The sequence below is a fragment of the Gopherus evgoodei genome, chromosome 7 (genome assembly GCF_007399415.2).
Source record: "Gopherus evgoodei ecotype Sinaloan lineage chromosome 7, rGopEvg1_v1.p, whole genome shotgun sequence".
NCBI classification, from domain to species: domain Eukaryota; kingdom Metazoa; phylum Chordata; order Testudines; family Testudinidae; genus Gopherus; species Gopherus evgoodei.
The window spans coordinates 43,908,095-43,926,945 of record NC_044328.1 but is presented as its reverse complement, the minus strand read 5'-3'; the positions used below and the strand labels follow the sequence as shown (position 1 = coordinate 43,926,945).

The 18,851-nt window shown below is 46.6% G+C and overlaps 1 protein-coding gene across 1 annotated transcript in view; it reads right to left on the bottom strand.

Annotated features, from left to right (window-relative positions):
* Positions 1–792: 792 nt before the first annotated feature.
* Positions 793–18,851, bottom strand: part of CDH23 (cadherin related 23) — a 536,798-nt gene continuing 518,739 nt past the window's right edge. The window contains exons 55-69 of the mRNA XM_030571362.1: positions 17,760–17,954; positions 15,610–15,720; positions 14,807–14,936; positions 12,351–12,614; positions 11,494–11,655; positions 10,693–10,949; positions 9,273–9,370; positions 8,443–8,563; positions 7,590–7,669; positions 6,958–6,998; positions 6,469–6,529; positions 5,639–5,768; positions 4,959–5,081; positions 4,320–4,433; positions 793–2,032 (exon numbers count right to left, since the gene is read on the bottom strand). Of these exons, the coding sequence (XP_030427222.1) occupies positions 1,709–2,032; positions 4,320–4,433; positions 4,959–5,081; positions 5,639–5,768; positions 6,469–6,529; positions 6,958–6,998; positions 7,590–7,669; positions 8,443–8,563; positions 9,273–9,370; positions 10,693–10,949; positions 11,494–11,655; positions 12,351–12,614; positions 14,807–14,936; positions 15,610–15,720; positions 17,760–17,954 (2,211 nt within the window). The 3' untranslated portion in view covers positions 793–1,708. The remainder of the gene's footprint in view (positions 2,033–4,319; positions 4,434–4,958; positions 5,082–5,638; positions 5,769–6,468; positions 6,530–6,957; positions 6,999–7,589; positions 7,670–8,442; positions 8,564–9,272; positions 9,371–10,692; positions 10,950–11,493; positions 11,656–12,350; positions 12,615–14,806; positions 14,937–15,609; positions 15,721–17,759; positions 17,955–18,851) is intronic.

Sequence of the window (18,851 nt, the reverse complement as noted above, 5' to 3'; positions counted from 1 at the left end):
CACCTGTGTAGATAAGGTGGATTCAGAACTTATTTGTGAGCTGGTGCACTTTCAAAAATCAGGGCCCTTAAAGATCAGCCATTTCCATTAGCTGCTGCCCAGCTTTAGATACGGGGGCCAGGAAGTGGGGAGGGAGATGCAGTTGCTTTCTACAGTCTCTTGATTTTACAAAACAAAACTTCTCTACCAATAAAAACTTCCTGCAAGTGGGACAAGCTTTGTGCTTCCCTCCCCCCAAGTCATATGCAGTAGTAGTCGAAGTTCTTTCTGGTTTGCATCTACTGTGATCACCATGTTCTTCTGCTAGATGTCCCCATTATGGCCTGACTTCAGCTAAAGCTGAATCTTACCGTGTGTCTTACAGATTAATGTGTTCAGAGATTCTGAAGGTCAAAAAGGACCATTATGATAATTGAGTCTGACCTCCTGCATAACATAGGCCATAGAACTTCACCAGGTGATTCCCAACATCAAAGCCAATGCCATGCTACACCGCTGGCTCCAGTATGTACCATGTGCATGCTACTGCTCAGCAGCATGCCTGCAGGACTGTGGAATAACACTGACTTTTTCCAAGAGATTATATTCCTTTGCTAGAAGTCTGTTAGAAAGGCGCCTCTTTGGGTAGTATTTGTAGGGTTCTGTGGGGGTAGAGATTAAAGTATTCTTGCCACTTCACGTAGGGTTGCAGATAGGGCATTTAGACACTGTAGAAATGTTGAGCAGAGGAACTGAGTGAGGCCACACACTTGTCTGTATTTAATTCACAAGAAAAATTCAGTCACAGTAGTTCTTTGCTGATATATAGCAGTGTATACACAGATGAGTGAGCACTGAGAGCTATGTAAATCCAACACCTTCCCCAGTGAAGTGCCCCTTGGTAGTGAGAAAAACAAGAATGGACAGGTTAACCAAATCCATATTGTATTTCTGGTTCATTTAACAGACCATTCCCAAAACTCTCAACAAGTTACTATTAGAAACGGAACAAACAAACAAACAAACAAACAAAAAAAGTTACACACGAACACTCTACATTCAAAACCCAAGTTAATGTCAGTCTGTTTCTGGTTGACGTCGTATATGATTTGGTAAGCCAGCAAAATGGGGAAATGTCTTCGGTTTGTTTTCTCTTCCTGTAAAGGTGATGACACAGATTAATGCCAAACAGATTCAGACTCCCTTTATAGGCTTCCTGGAATGCCACATCAGCCCCAGAACCTTCTTCCCCCACCCTGGTGTGATGTGCTCCTGTCCCATACACAGCAGGAGGATGCACTGATGCAGCCATTGGTGACTTGAGGAAATATGCAAGTCTTGAGTCTTTGTACCCACTTGGTGCAGGTTTTTTGCAACCCTAAACATTAGCAGTTCATGTCTCTATTCCACAGGGCTTCTCTTCTTCTGTTTTGAAATTTTTAATCTTTCATATTTTTTAAAAAAATAAAAAAATATGAATTTAATGATCAAATGATGTGCGCTTCTAGTAAAGCACAGTCCTGAGAGCCCTCCACCAAGGTAAGGCTCCCCAAGGCTGTTGTATCAAAACAAAACAGCTGGCTATCTCTGTAGGATTAGTTTTTGGGGCTGTGATTAGGCCACTAGGTTCTCGTCTACCCTCTTGCCCCGTGTCTGTTTTTTCTTTTTGCAGTGACTATCTGCTTGGCCACGCTTTCTTGGAATGCTAGACGAGTGATGCCACTTCTAGTCATAACTCTGTGATCTCCAGTGGGCTCTCCACAATCACCTCCCTCATCTTGTGCATGGGGGTGGATTTGGCAGACTCAGTGCGAGTGTTGCGGTCATTATAGCCTCCACAGTCTGTGTTCAGTGTCTCCAGGGACCGACCCAGCACTTTCTGGTCATCCTCCGGCAGGCTGTTGATATCAGAAGTTAGCAGAGTGCCTGTGCTGCCATGCACCACATGGATACCATCTGGGCCTTTGAGCTCTACAGGTTGCTTGTGCCGGAACCGAAGGCTCCCCTGGCTCGGGCTCTGCTCCTCCTCTTCATCCAGGTCATTCTGGATCAGCTGCAAGAAGCCCAAGCACAAATCAACAACATGGGTTCCAATACCTGTGTCTCTTTCCCTCCCCTGCCTCCCTTAGCATAATTGCCGGGTTACCAGTTGTCCCCTTGAAGGCCCTAGACAGCTTTTCCTGAAGCAGGGGTCAGCATGAGGGCAGGTTCCACTAGTTATATTTGTAGGCAGCTTCACAGCAGTGTTTTCTTTGCTTCAACTTAAAGCTGAACTGGAATCTGAGGTAGATCCTACACGGTCTATGAGCATTAACACAAAATCTGTAACTATGAACTCCTCTACTCCTCCTCAGCGGCACCCAGAGGCCTCAGCTGGGACCAGGCTAAGTTGTGCTAGAGGCTGTACAGAAATATAGACTGAGACAGTCCCTGCCCCCAAGGAGCTGCAATGTAAATTATGAAGTAATTATTTTTCATATTACAGTAAGATCATGGAATTGGTTTTTGAGCTGTGTTGGTCTTGGAGCAAAATACTGTGCAGTGGAGAGTGCAAATGGGGTGAGTTCAAGTGGGAGATTTCAACAGTAGATTTTCAGATACTCTTTTCTTCTAACTAGCCTGACAGAGACTCCACTAGTTTTAGAGTATCAGGGCTGGGGGCAGACAGAGGGAGCAAAGGCCAACGAAGGCAGGGGAGGCCAGGAGGAAAGAGCTTTTTGCACAGTCCAGGATTGGGTTGAAGAGAGCTGAGGGGACTTTGGGAATGGAGGAGGCTTAAGTGGGAGGGGTGGGTTTGCCAGCATGACTGAGGATAAGCGAGTGGGATTCTGAGGGAACATAAGTGAAGGGAAATGGTGCTGTGTGTGAATGAGGGTTCAGAGCTGTGGGGAAAGAGATTAAAGGGAGCTAGGAAAGTAAGAACTGGCTCTGAGCTGGGGGTCTGTGAGGAGGAAGAGGAGGAGGCTAACTCTTGTTGTCTCCCACCCTGCCCTGTACTGTAAGGTTTCTCAGATTTTCATTCTGAAAGGGAAAATGTGGTAGAAGAGGGGCCTCTTTTCCTCTCACCTCTCCATCAACTCCCATCCCCCAAACCCTTCCCCATAACCATGTCTCAACTCTTCCACTCTGAAAATCTGCTTAACCTACAATGGTGGAGGGAATGGTGAAGAGATAGAAAAAAGATCTGGAGTGGGCTTTGCTACCTGCAGCCCCATCATTAAGTGGAGGCACTAGCTGCCACTGCCAGGATAGAGGACTCTGGAGATCTGTTGTTGGCGGCCCATACCCCGACTGGGGTGACGGGCATGAGTGAGTGTGGCTAGCTGCCACTGGCCGTGGTTTAGCTGTGAGCACAAAGGAGGAAGGATGGATATTTGACAATATTCTACAGAACAAACACCAGGGATGAGTTGAAGTCTGGCCTGAAGGTGGAAAAAGAGGAGCTGAATGAGAGAGGTGGCCAGCCTGGCAGATGGGAGCACAGGGGGCATAGGAAATGAAATGGCCATGCACTGGGAGGATAAACAAAAATCTGTGATTTGGAGAGACAGTTTGAGATTTTGGCTGGGAGAGTGGGAGGAGATGTGAGATTGGACCCAGAGACAGGTAGGCCCGGGAATCCTTCACAGAGACAGAGCTAGAAACTGAGAAAGTGGAAGATGCTGCCACGATAGAAGGGGACACAATTCTGAGTCACACCAACATGAGTGGGGCCAAGAGGAGGAGAGTGACCAAATGAGATGCTGAATGAGCAGGCAGCAATGTCGGAGAATCAGGAGAACAGAGTGCTGCAGAAATGGAGAGGCTGATCAGCTAACTATTATTATTGGAACGATATATTCTAAAGGCTTGTTCCAAAGAGCAAATGGTCCAAGCAAACAGGATAAAGGGGGAACTGGTGAATGGTGGGATGTCACATTAACTGGGGGATGAAAAGAAGAGTCAGTGTGGACATTTAGAGAGTAAAGAAAGACACTATCTTGCTGTCAGACTCATCCTGGGGGAGACATACTCTGGTGAGTGGCATGCCATCAACTCCACTGTATTCCAGCACCGTTCCATTCTGCACCCTGGTGATGAGATGGCCAGGAATGTGGCTATGGCTAGAATCTCTTTTTGTGCCAAGTCAGAATGTTTTTGAGAGTATGGCCTCCAGTAAAAGGTGGAGGGAGACCCCTCCCCTGTGTCTGGTTAAACCGGCAGCCATGAGCTCACACAGCTTTAGGGGGCAAAAAGGTCACCCAGCAGAGTTTAGAGCAGGTCAAAGGCATGGAAACAGACACCCCATTCCAGAGGGCACAGCAAGCATTTCCTCTCATGTCCATGCACAAGCTTTCTACCTCGGTAACCGAGGACTGGTCCCCCTGACTGGTGGTGGCTTTATGCACCATCCTCTGGGCAAGCAGTTTTTTCAGCCGCATGTAATCGTCCAAGACCACCTTCAAGAGAGAGCCCTGGATGCAGGGGGCAACAGAAGAGATTATACAGGGGCTTCTCCCTGCCAGCCCCAAACTCAAACTACCTCGGTGAGGAATTCCAGGTGTGAACCTAATCCCATCCAAGAGGAACCAGGCAGGTACCTTCCCCTACACAAAAAATGATCTCAAACGAAACTATGTGCTTTCACGCCAATCCAGTGCCATCACATTTTAAACATGGGATTTGCCATAGTGCATTTGCTAAGGCTGTCCCAACAGTTAGATGCCAAGGCTGGTTTTCTGCTCAAAGATTGTGCTGTGTCTAGTTGGGTGAATTTCAGAGCTGTGTTCCTGTTAGGTTCCCAACAGGTTCACACAGCAAAGACTAGTCTGCACTGGCTTGTGTCAGGGCAATATTCTTCTCAGCTGTGGCAAATCTGGAGCTATTTGGAAACCTCACCTTCTCCTGCTCCTTTCATGAAGAAGGACAATGACTAAGATGGCATAGGACCAAAATGTGAACCCTATTAGACAAAAATGGAGGAAGCCAGCTTTACTCACCTTGATGGGCCCTTCCCGCATGATCTGACCTAGTTTGGCAATGTTGTCATATTCCTGGATGGCTGCTCGCAGGTAACGGTCGTCATCGGGTTTGGCAGCAGAGGGCTCTCTTCCAAATGTTCCCTACAACGGACGGGAGTTTCTGAAAACAAAACCTCAGCAAAAATGGGGCAGAACCATGGGTAGCGGATATCAAAGGCTGGGGGAGGCTGTGCCTCTCCAAATAGCCTTGTGTGGTCCACCCACGCTCTGCCCTCAGTCTCCCACCTGTTTCCCACTGGTGCTCTGCGGGGCTGCGGGCCGGCTCTTTCCCCTAGAGCTCTAGACTGTGGCCAGCGAGTCTGGGCGAGTCCGTGCTTGCGCTGCCCACCCGTCCTCCCTGAGCTCTGGGGCTGGGGTCCAGGCCGTGCACTCAGGGACCGGGGATGCTTGGGAGGCCTAGGGGTGTGTGCGCCCTCTGGGCTCTGGTGGGGGAAGAGGGGCGTGGACGGCAGGGGCTTGGGAAGAGGGGCGGGGCCTCGGGAAGAAAGGGCGGGCTGGGCGGGGGTAGCTCTATTGACTACAATGGAATTACTCCTGATTTTTACTGGAATAAGTGAGATGCTAACTCAGTCCATCTGAATCCTGACTGAACTGTCACTTCCCCCATTGAGAGTAAGAATAAGCTGGCAGTATCTCACGTGAGTCCTGGCTGGGCTGTTCCATAGGTCTGTGATTTCACTCAGGTTCTCAGGCAGGTCATCTTCATGCTCTGCCTGTGCTGCTAGCTCCATATTCCTGCAGAAAGGATCTAGCCACACAGGGTTAGCCCTACAGAAACACACAAAGGGCTGAGGTGAATGAAGGGAGACAGTAAGACAGGGCCCGCTATAGCTGCTTCTCTGAAAATAACACATTATTCTACTCTAGGGCTCTATGCATTGCAACCACTCATCTCAAAAACCAGACTCTGACAAGGTCATATCTCCTCCTTTCATCACAAACAAAATATGAATTTGCTTCAATCCTCCATGTGCCTTCAAGCTGTAGTTAAATTAAGAGGCATTTCTGTACGATTAATTCTAAAAGCCTGGATTAGGCATTTAAACAACAACTTCAAGCAAAAACCACCTGGCCCAGACCCCTTTCTGTAAGAATCTATAGGGGATAAACTGTAGAATTGTAACATCTGCCTGCAGGTGATTTTCAAAGTTCTGTTGTGTCTGCAGTTCATCAGTAGGTGCCACTAGTCTGCACTGCTTTGGTGCTGATGGTGCTGGATTAATACGAAGGGTGACTTGCAAGAGAGGTCCAGGTCTAACTAATGTTATGGTGTTTCCTGATACTACCAGGCTGTGGAATCCTAGCTTTCAGTGGCAAGTGGCTACAGAGATGATTTGTGTTGGAAGTGCTAGCAGAAGCCAGTGGTGGTGCTAAAACATTTGTTCTGCCCATGGAATATCAGAGATTCCTCCTGCTGTGTCACGTAGAGTGAACTGTGAAAAGCAAAAAAAAAGTATTGTGAACTCACCCATCAAAGGAATATTTATTTGTGTTTGGCATGTCCATGATGTCCATGAAGCCTCGGTTTCCTGTGGAAGGCAGCAGGTGTAGGTTAGACTGACATTTATATAAGCTAAGTAACAGACAACAGCATGGCACAAATCCACACTTCTATTTGGAGGGAGAGATAGGGAACGGACAGCCCAGCACCCTAGATCTTGAAAGAAACAACTGCAATGTCAATGGGGGAGATATTATGGGGCTGATAATGCAAAGCTCTGGCAACTAAAAAAAATTCTCCCAATGTCATATCTATGCATCTATTACCACTAACAAGGCAAACTCATTTCTAATTTATTGCCCACTAGCAGCCCAAAGTCTCTTTCAGCAGATTCCGGAGTTTCTCCTAACTGCCAATATCTGTATTTCACACTATTTTCCCCATATTTATTAGCCTGCATGTCTTCAAGAAGAATCTCATATTGTTATACAACAAAAAACCCCCAAGGTCTCCCACCTGTTGAGCCGGCCACGATAGCTTTTAATTTCCTTTTGTGTCTGGGGGGAAAAAATGAAAAACAATTAAGTCAATTGAAAGAAAGAGAGAAAAAGAAAGACTTAATGGAGAGATGTGTGAGGAACAATCATGTGAAATGGGACAGCGCTTGCAAATCTCTTCCCACATACAGTCATAGATCACTAGACAGCAAGGAGAAGACCTATGGTTTCAGAACATTCTCAAAAACAATCTATTAGCTCAGGTGGTGCCGCCTTCTCTTGGCTAGAGGTCTAACATTTGTAGTCTCTTGGTATATTATTTCAGTCACTGAAGAACGATCCTTTATGTCAGGACTACTCAAAGGATTGTGATTCTTGGGCTCTTAAGTAATATTTTCAGCATATGTGAGCTAGGAGCCTGAATTCCATTGAAGGACTAGGTGCATTTAAAATTGCATCATTTCATCCTGCAGTACTCAGGATCTTAGATTAGCCATTCTGGTCTATCGTTCCCAGGTTGCATGGGTTACTCATGATGTTCTGTCATTTCAGGTTATTGTTGTCATTTATTCTGCTCTATAATATCCAAAGAGTTAGGTTTATTCATATACTTGCATTGTCCTGCAGTCCCAGGTGCTAAGGGTTACTCACACTGTTCTGTAGTACCAGTTCATGAGGATGAAGAGCATGGCAGCCAGGAAGAGGAGAATAGCCAAGATGATAATTGCCATCTAGAAAAGATAACAAGTTATTTGTAACAGATGTGAGCAATTTTAAACCTGCAGATGGAGAGCAAACAAGCAGGATAGTAATACAAGAGGAAATGTTTCCAAGTTTTAGGCAAGCCTGGGCCCACAGGAAGAAAGTACATATTGTAGAGAAGGGACAGTCCATCACCTGCTAGTGGATACAGTAAAGCAACTTTGGCCTGGTCTACATGGGGGAGGAGGGGGAGGAATCGACCTAAATTATGCAACTTCAGCTACGTGAATAACATAGCTGAAGTCGATGTACTTAGACCTACTCACCGCGGTGTCTTCACTGCGGTGAGTCGACTGCTGCTGCTCCCCCATTGACTATGCCTGTGCTTCTCTCGACGGTGGAGTACAGGAGTTGACGGGAGAGCACTCGAGTGTCGATTTATCGCATCTAGACTAGACATGATAAATCGACTCCTGCTTGATCGATCACTGCCCGCCAATCCGGCGGATAGTGTAGACATACCCTTAGCCTCTAGGTTTAACATGTCCTGCTGTCAACTCACCCCACTCCACTGGGTGACAGTAGATTCCTGGAGAAATAATTCCTTCTGCTACATGTCAGCAGCTGTAAATACCACTTTCCTATTTTTTAAAAAGGCAATTTGGAGGCAATCATGCAAGAGACACTTTCCTTTAGTGTCACCCAGTGGGTAGGCTGGACAGCCATGCCAAGTGATTGTCAGGGAAGTGAAAGGGTTGATGGCACAGGCAGGTAGGGAATCAAAGATACCCCTCTCCTTTACCTGCAGTGCTGAGAGGTCATCTGGGGCCCTGGCAGTAATGGCAGGCTGCACATCCAACACGTTGTAGTTCCTGAAGAGATTCCTCAGCTGCTCCTTATTCTCATCAATCATCTGGATCACTCTAGGAAGAAAGAAAAGAGAGTGGATGTTTGAATAGGGGCTCCTCTCATTTCCTGACCACCAAAATACCTTTTAAAAGTTTAGCCCAGGAGATTCTGAACCCTCCTTCAGATAGCGCAGGGCACAATGGTATTGGGAGGCAGAAGTGCACGTTGCTTTGGGCAGCTTGGATGGTACCAGAAGAGACTTTGCAAATGACTTGATCAGCAAGTTCCTGGCTATGTAGCAAGCTAACCAGATTTCAAGGCTAGCAGATGTTTCTTTAAAATTCAGTATTGGAATGTGATAGCCACTTGTTCTGATGCTGGCAGCAAGCTCTGCTGGTGGAGCTAAGGCAGCAGTCATGAAGAGCTGGGGCAAAGTGGGGTTTGTGCAGGTGTTATTTCATTGTCCTCACTGCTCTAGAGACGGGGACAGGATGCCTAAGTTGGAAACAATGCCTAACATGACTTCACCTTGTTTACACCGACCAGTCATGATCAGACTTGGGTCCACTAATGCATGTTTAAACACAGTAAGATTTCCTTGGGAGGACAAGCCTATCCACACAGAAAGATGCATTAGATCCAGTGTTATTGGCATCAACCTTTCAGTGCATTGAAATGAAGTACACAGATATAAAACTTCCTTATCGATTCCAAAAGCTTGAATGCCCCTCCTCCTGCTTCCTTCCCTCTCCCATCTATGCATACAGAGAGACAGTAGCTTACCGCTCCACATCCAGAATCCTGTTGGTTTCTCTATTCACCACGTGGATCAGCAACTCTGTCTGGGCAGAGTTCACACGGCCCTTTTTGTCCACATGGAACTAAGAGAGAGAAAACAGATGCTGATGATACAGCCACAGGGAACATGTCACCTTCAAGGGCAGCCACCCCAGGTTCTAGCGCACCATAGGGCTTTGTGCGTACTATCAGGCCATGCCCATATCGGTTCTTTCATGGCACAGTTTGTCAGGAATTCAGAGAGGGCTGAAACCCCAGTTCAGAACACATCCCAGAAAAGATCTCACTAATAGGAGACTGTAAGCCAGGGCTTCTTGCAATGCTCTATTAGTCTTTTTAAAGTTTTCATTTTGGGCCCATCTCTGCAATTTGCTCGCCTACTGCTTTGGCCATTCACCTCAGTCAGGAGGTCCTACACCATAACTTAGCAAACTAAGGCCACTTTGGGTTTGAAATAGATGGCTGAGGCCCTCTTCCTTTATTCAACTGTTATGCCTCCTTTCCTGCTCCACAAAGACACAAACTGCTGTCCCAGAAAGGGCTGCTGTCCTTGCCCATGCATGCAGGGGCAGCACAGACATTTGGGTTGAGTAGGAAGCCAGGAGCTGTTGAGTTCTAATCCCATATCTTCCACTGACTCCTTGTGAGAGCTTGGACTAGTCACAACCCCTTTCCATATCAGTTTCTCCATGTGTAAAATGGGGACAATATTACTTACTTCCCATACAGCCATGCTAGGAGACTGAATCAGTCTGTAAGGCACTTTGAAGATGCCCATACTTTATATAACTGCTAAGAATTATTCATATAATAGACCAGCAGAGAAGGGTGGAGGTGGGGGGGGGCTTGGTACCTCTCACATAAGCACTCTTCTCTTTCCAGAACAATGATAAGCTGATATTTTTGTTAGCTCTATCCTGCAGTGTTCCCACTGAGCTGATACACAAATGATCAAGTGTTTCCAGTCTGGCTATATCCCAACATGCTAACTTTCTATACAGAGACATTAGATGTCAAAAGTGCTGCAGAAGATTGGATCCCTCTCTGCTGCCACTAGAGTTCATGATGGTGGGTGGTGGAAGGAACAGGGCACACATTCTGCTCCTGTTTCACGGGAGACCAGTTAAAAATAAAATAAGGGGGGTTCTTGAACCATCAGTGATAGATCAATCACTTTGTGGCTGGATTTCTGTTGTAAGTCATAAAAATGGCCACACGGCGTCAGACCAATGGTCCATCTAGTCCAGTATCCTGTCTTTCGACAGTGACCGGATTCTTCAGAGTGAATGAACAGAACAGGGCAATTTCAAGTGATCCATCCTCTACATCTAGTCCCAGATTCTAAGCAGCGTGAGCCATGTTATGGCACATCAGGGTATGTGCATGGCCCAGGAGCTGTTATTACCTGCACGTCATCTGTGTTGACAATGGCTCCTGTGATGTTGGACAACAGACTGATGAACTCTTCCTCAAACTGCCGCACCTTGTCTGGGATCTCGTTGATGATGATTTTCACCCGCTGGTCATCACGCAAGATGTAGATTCCGACAATGGCAGTGTCATTATGCCCTGCTAGGTCTGAAGCCATGATGTCCACCACAAAATAGCCAGGGTTGTAGGCTGTGAAAAGGTCAAAAGTTCGCAGGATTCCATCCAAGTTACCTTTGGGGAGAGCCAATCAAGAATTAGCCCAATAATTTTAGATGACCATCAGTAAATAAATAGACTCTCAGCTTCCTTTGTGCTGCTTGGGCTGGATGGGGATTTATCCATAGCATATAACCTGGCCCATAACATCATCTCCGGTGTGAACATTATTCCTCTCCTTGTGCCTTGGAGGCTGTTGCCTCCTCACGCAAACCCAGCGCGGGACTGTTGAAGCCATAGAAGAAGAAATGAGAAAAAGAAAAAGATGCTCCCTATCTGTGTGGTGGACAGCTCTGCGTACCCACTCTGAGCCACAGAAACAGTGCATCAATTTCAGCCACTGCTGTGGGAGGATCACACGTGAAACAAAAGAAATCTGAGATGGGAGGTCTGGCTGTAAACATATGGCACCTTTAAACTTCCCCACTCGGACTAGCTAACTGTCATTTCGGTCCCTGGTTATGTGTGGGAGGGAGAGGAATGAGAACCTTTGGATCTCTGTGCTGTCTAGTGAGAACATCTCTGCTTGAGGCTCCTGTGGTGACAAATGGGTACTTACCAATACTGAAGATGCTGCCCACCTCCTCCGAGTCATTGGAGTGCTGCTTGATGTAATGGATCCCCAGGATGTTGTACAAGACCAAGCTATTGTTCCCCACATCAGAGTCCAGTGCCACTACCCTGATCAGCTCTGAACCCACCTTGGCATCCGTCGCAACCCCTTTTGGGGGTGGGGGACAGGAAAGGAAGAGAAGAAAATGGAGTAGGGTATGTAAATGAATCTCGGGCCACACCCCCTGGAGTAAGGAGGTACTGTAAGGAAGAGTTTCCCCTGAAAATGCCAATTGCCATCATGGCAAAGAGGGATCCCTCAACCCTTCCACCCTCCAAATAACCTCTTGCCAAGAAGTTTCCTTATCAGTCCTATAGACAATATGCCCATTTGACCCCTGAACCTGTTCAGTTTTCCTGGCTTTGCCAGTAATCTTTCCCAAAGAGGGAAAGAAGCCAGGGCTATAATGGAGCTGCACAGACAGGCTCCTGTGTCAAACAGTCTTCATCAGCAAGTGAACCTCCCTGGGAAGCTTGCAGCTGACAGTATAATCGCCTGCTGCTGTCCAGGGCTTTGCTGGTAGATTGTAATTGGCTGTGCAGTATGGCAGGTTTTTGGGAATGGAGCTTAGCTTGGTGGGTTAATCCAGGTCCCCTCCACTATCTCCTTGGAGAAGTTTGGATTCCTCCTCTTGTACAGTTTTCCTTGCAATAGTTCTCATCCCAGGCCACAGTAATCTCAGCCCTCACCAGCCCAGGATGCTCAGGACCTGAGCTTGTATCCTTAAATGGCAGCCTCTGTTTTTACCCAGGGAAAACAGTCAACTAACCAGCTGGACATCTTCTCGTAACACCACCCCTTACCTGCTGTGTATTCTGACTTAGAGAATCGGGGAGGCTGATCATTAATATCATCCAGAAAGATCCGGACTTCTTGCAGAGTGGTATCTGTGCTGGGGTCCAAGGCCTGGATTCTGGCTGCCCTGTGACCCCTAGAAGGTGTCCAGTTCCTGTTACTGGAGGCTTTGACAATGATGGAATAATAGGGTTCTGTCTCTCGATCCAGGTCTCGTAGCACCTGCAGCTTCCCCTCCTGGCTTAACTTGAAATTGTTCTCCCTGTTACCAGCTAGGAAGGGTAAATGGAATGCAAGTCAGTCTTACCTGTGCCCTAAAACTTCCCTTTTGGATCTGGTACATAGATGAGGAGCACAGATGGGCACAGAAGTCCAGTTCAGACCATAAACCTGGCCTTTCCCCAGATTGCCCTCCCTTCCCACAGGATTACATTGGGTCCACTCCAGTCAGGCCCAGAAATGGTGTCCAGGTCTCCTTGTCCTCACAGGAAAACATTTCAAAATAATGTTTCTAGTTCCATACATTTACAGATCTTTTACAAACACCCAGTAAAATACATTCCCTTCCCAGCACAGCTCACTGAGTCTGCTTATGAATCCTGATTCTGGTTCTGCTAACACGAAGGAACCCTAAGGTCTAAAACATCACCAGTTCTTAGGAATTCATATGATATTTTAACACATAGCAGGATATAAATGGAACACTCTGGATCCATTTCTGTATCTCCTAGAATTAGCCCTACTGATGCCATGACAATGGCTCCTCGCGTTCTCCTTACTATGCTACCTCACATCCACTTCCCTCTTTGGATAGCCTCTTATGTATGAATAGTCCTCTGCATAAATACCTCTAAACCTGCTAGGAAAAGGCAGATGGGAGGGGTCAACAAGTCCCCCATGAGATGCATACATGAAGGCCACACAACTGATACCACAGCTCTCACCTGGGATGTTCCTGTGTGGCACGGAGGGTGCTAGGAAAGGTCTCACAAGCTGTGTGTGTGTGTGTGTGTTTGTGTCTACTCCATGAATATCAAGCCTATAAAGTGGACGTCTGTCTGTCTCTTTCTCCCACTCGACTTTCTCTGTCCCTTTCTTCTCCTTCCTCCCAGCTGAGCTGGCCTTTCAGTTTAATTGTTTCATTTTCTTTAATTCAACTCATGCGCTGAGTTTCTCATCGTCTGAAAGAGGTTTAAAAACTATCCCCCAAGAAATGTGCTCACCAGAATAGGCTGTCACTGTGTGAAACATCACTGAGTTCACGTAAGGACTCACATCTCCCTGCCAAAGGTTTAAACAGCTGTCAACGTGCACACACATGCCAGTTGCCTTATTATGGCACCCTGCTACAAGCAACTTTCCTGACATTCCCTTTTTTCAGCTCCTAATTAACCCATGAAACAGCAGGATAGTGTTTCTCTGGCTTAGTGATGCAGCTTCATGCCATATGCCTGGTAAGATGTGTTGGGGCCTTGGTATGGAGTGTCACATTGTCAGATGGAATGTGATACTGTGCCACTAGCAACCTGCTCTGTGTGACAGCTGCATTTTTCACAGGGTAAGGAGAGCAGGCACTGCCACTACTACATTTACAGAAGCAAAGTTGTGTTCGTGCCAGGGCAAAGCAATACCTTATGGATTTTATTTTAGGACCATGGATGCCCTCTGCCTCTGCAATAGCTAACATAACAGTACAGCCCCCCCAGGCAGGAAATGGCATCTGTGGGGCCCATCTGAAGAGATCTAGGTAGAAACCTGGACACACATCCTGTAAGTTTCTAAAGGCAGTGAGTTGACATGATTGTCCATCCACCTCGATTTTAAGCCATTTTAAATCACCCTTGGAATAGCAGCAGAGTTGCAAGTTAAGATCAAGGAGTATCTTCAGGGCTGTGTGATGGTCCAAGGGCTAGAATTGCAGCTTTGCTCCCAGCCGAGATTGCGATGCAATAGCAGAGTTTAGGGGTCATAAGGCTGGAATAGCTAGGGGCTGGTGAAGGTCAGGATGTAGGTGCTGGGACAGAGAGGCGTTGATGAAGCTTGCACAGCAGCTGTCATTATGCCTGGCTCTAGGTATTGCGCTCTGTCCTGCACCTTCACCAACACTGAGGCCCGGTCTGCACTAGAAAATTAGGTCAGTTTATCTATGTCGATCGGGGTGGACAAAATCCACACCCCTGAGCAGCCTTGTTAAACCGACCTAAGTCCCCGTGCAGGCAGTGCTAGGTCAACAGAACAATTCTTCCATTGACCTAGCTATTGCCTCTTGGGGAGATGGATTACCTGCGCCGATGGGAGAACCCTTCTATCGGCATAAGTAGCATCCACACTGAAGTGCTGCAGTGGTGCAGCTGTGCCACAATAGCGTTTTAAGTGTGTAAATAAGCCCTTAACTGATCCAAAATTAAAGCAGCAGCACAACATAAACAACCCGCAGAGAACCTAAGAAGGGAAGCAACTCTACCTGCTATGAAGTAATAGACGATGGCATTGGAGCCCTCATCTGCATCCACAGCACCAGTGACATTCCCCACAATGGTACCAGGGCGGGAATGTTCAGGAACAGACAGAGCTTGATACCAAGGGCTACTTCTCTGCCAGCGTGGGCCCAGGGAGAAGAGAAGGAGTGTTACAGGGGAAGGCAGTAGAGTAGTAAGAATAAACAACAATCACAATGTTATAGAGCTCACTCTGACCTCATGGATTGGAGACTTTCTCTCTCTTTGCCTTAAAATGCTAACAATAGACAAATCAGAACAAACTTAATTCAAGTAACACCAAAGGCTTCAGTTAATCCCTAGGGACCGCATTACTCATCACATATACTACACACTGCACCCCCCAGGCACCATAGGGAAGGCTCAGGATTGGCAGCTGGATTGAGACGAGAATTTTTGTTTTTGTGGCTAATGTTCATTTCACTTAGCACATTAACTGTTTGCTGTCTCACTAACTTCAGTGTGTCCTACGTCTACACAGAGATCAAAAACCCATGGCTGCCCTGGACTTGGACTTGCGGGGCTCGGGCTCCGGGAGTGAAAACCACTGTGCAGATGCTCGGGCTTGGGATGGAGCCCAAGCTCTGGGATCCTTGGAGGTGGCGGGTCTTAGAGCTCGGGCTCCAGCCCAATCCTGAATGTCTCTACAACCCGAGCCCAAGTCAGCTGATTCAGGCCAGCCATGGTCTTTTATCCTTGTGTAGACATACTCGGATAGTGCCTTCACCTAGAACTGTCCACTGCAAGGGGACAAGATAGCTCTGCTTACAGGTGGTCTCAGGAAGATGGGCTCATTGTCATCAATGTCATCCAGTGCCACCTGGAGAGGCTGCATGGTCTCATATGCGGGTTGGCCCTGGTCACATGCCACGATGATCAGCTGCAGGAGAAACACACATACAACTTTGGAAACACGCTTGCCTTTTAAGACTTTGCAAAACACTAGCAAATGAGGGGGCCCTACTGCAAGCCAAAAAGTTAGTGTGATGCTGTATGATTGAATATGAACATTTATCATTGATATTATCACTGTTAGACAATTGCAACAACTCTTGTACAAAGTATGTCATGTAAGGTGTCAATGGAAAAGTTATGGTTCACAAAGTATGATTATCCTATTTATATGCATGTATCATTTTTGTATCTGAAGTTATGAATATTGGCTATGTAGTGAAATCATACATGTGTGTTGCATTCCTGGGTAACACCCACCAGGTAAAATTTACATTAAGGCCAGAGAGTAATGTATTGATGGGCCATCAAAGACACTTGGCCCTCACAATGGGCCATAGAAAAGCCTCATTCTGCCCAGATAGATCTTCCAGTGGATGCCTCAGCAAGAATATGGGCAATGGCTACACCCTGTGAGTCATCAAGCCCTATAAGGACATGTGATATGCTCAGGGGACCCTGGACTCCATCTTGAGACAATAAATTTCCAGGCATGTGGTAGAGGATATAAAAGATCCCTGAGATATCTCCATTTTGCCCCTTCCTGCCCTGATTCTGTGGACTATGGACTTACAACTAAAAGGACCATTTTGAACTATGGACTGAGGACCTTCCAATCTTCTGGAAATTACCAGGGAGACTTACAAGTTAGCAGTTTATTCCATCACTGCTACAAACCTGATGTAAGGACTTTGCAACTATTTGTATGCATATGATCTGTTAGCCATTATGAACTCTCGTTTTAAACCTTTAGTTTTAGTTATTAAAAGGATTAGCATTAGCGTGATTGCAGACTAAGATCTGAGTTATATATTGACCCGTCTATGTGGCTGATCTCTTGGGATTAGAAGGACCCTCTATGTGATTAAACTACTTTTCAGTAACCGTCATCATAGAGTCCAGTGTCTGGGTGGTGAGATGAGGGCCGGTGCCTAAGGAGACTGCAGCTTTGGCTTCTTGCTAACCAATGCGGTGAGAGAGAAATTCACTTTTGTTACTGGCTTGGTATAACCTATTGATAGAATAGCCACCACTTTGGGGTGAGTCTGCCCTATTTCTCAGCACTTCGTCCTGAATTTGGCTCTCTCAGCTGTCACCCACTGAGGCACGGGGACAGTTAGGGACTGAGAAAAAGGTGAAGGCTGATAGAAGAGGTTTTTTCTGGGCTAGGTATAGCAAATGAAAGATAACAGTGACCCTATATCTTGGAGCAAACGGCGTGGAATCGGAGAATGTATTAATATCATGTTTCCCTCAGCTGTCAGGCTGGTAAATCTTTTGATACATTTGATAAACTAGGGAGGTTTGTGCTCAGCAGCCTGGGGTGAGCTGTAGACCTAAAATTACCACAAGCTGAAAAATGTACAGCTCCAACATTTAACCCCCTCTCTAAAGGCCTGAATGCGGCATGCGTAACACCCTAAATGTAGCTGGATTGCCAGATGATTTCTTTGGGGGGGAGTTGCAATGGCACACAGCAGCCCAAGGCCACAGTTGGACAGGGACAAGGGTTGGGAGGAATACACCAAAGTGTCAGAGAAACAGTTCATCATCAGGACTTGCAGTTTCTAAGTTACTGCTGCTTGCTATTTTTATTATTTGAGAGGTGAGATTTTAATTGTGAAAGTGGGAAATGCACAGAGAGAGAGCCTAACACAGTGAGATCAACCATTGTGCAGGACTCACCCATACCACTCGGGGGAAGGTTTCCATCCTGACCTGCTAACAACCCCAGCTATTGCAGTCCTGTGTCCACCCACAGATCTGCCAGTGTACCCCTGTCCTTTTCTGCTGCATGACCAGTCCTGAGCCTCCATACAACTCTCCCTCAATGATAATATGGTTCATTCCCTGTGATGCCAGGTCTGAGACAGAGAAGGACAAACTTGGTAACAGTTTTGTGATATGGACAAACAAGCATGTGGACTAAATCCATGTCCCAGCCACCACTCCTTTTCCCAGACTTACATTGTACACTGCTTGCTTCTCTCGGTCGAGCCTCCTTGTTGTCTGGATGAGTCCACTGCTGGAGTCGATGCTGAAGTACTCCCAGTCTTTATTCCCTGCTCCAGTTTTCAATAAATTGTACTGTACAGCTCCATTGAGACCCTCATCCTTGTCTGTGGCATAGACTTCATACACATTGGACCGGAGAGGTATTTCCTATTCACACACATGAGCAGAATATCAATCCATGTACAGGGGGAACACACGCCAATAAATCTCCCAACTCCCCTCTCTACAGACCATGACAAGAAGAGTGGCCTGCAAAGTACTTTATGGGGGCCCTGTCTGTTTCTGTGAACACCCACAAACATTTCAAGAGAGTCCCTGCTATGAACTGTAAGGTGATCCAGGACAAAATGCTGGCTTAAATCACACCAGTACAATTCATGCACATCTCCACTGTACATCTGCACTACCGACAATATCCCTAGCTCTCTCGTCTGTTTGCAATGCTTCTATCTGGTGGCCAAGGCAGTTGTTACAGCTTCAGACATGCAGGAGTATACAGGACAGCTTCCAAAGGAGTCCGGGAACACCAACAAAGGCATCATTTTCTACACCTGAAAAACAGCCTCATTGTCTATCTGGGTTCTGTATGAGCTAAGCAGAGCTTCACGTAGACAATAAACTATTTAAAATGTCAGTGTTCCAGTCCCCAGATTGAAGACCTCATTTATAAATACACTTGGCACACTCTGATCAGTGGTTTGTTTATTTTGCTTGTCTCCTGAAGTTTCAGTTCCCTAAAGCTCCCCTGACAGTTCCCAGTAATTTGCTCTCCTTGAACCCTTCATGAGACCCTCTGGTAGGTACAGGTTCTACAGGGACAGGTTCTAGCAGGCTACAGTGAGATATCTGATCAAAGAGTCAGTCAAAACTAGGATCACAATAGCTAATGGATTGCTCCTTTGGAAATCTGGCTTGTTACATGACATTGCTGTCTAAGTTAGTGGGGACACAGTTGCTTCTCCTGGTTTTGCATCTTCCAGTACAAGCCCCTCTGTTGTCATCTTAATGACACAGTTCCAGTAATCACCAGTTCAGACATCTACA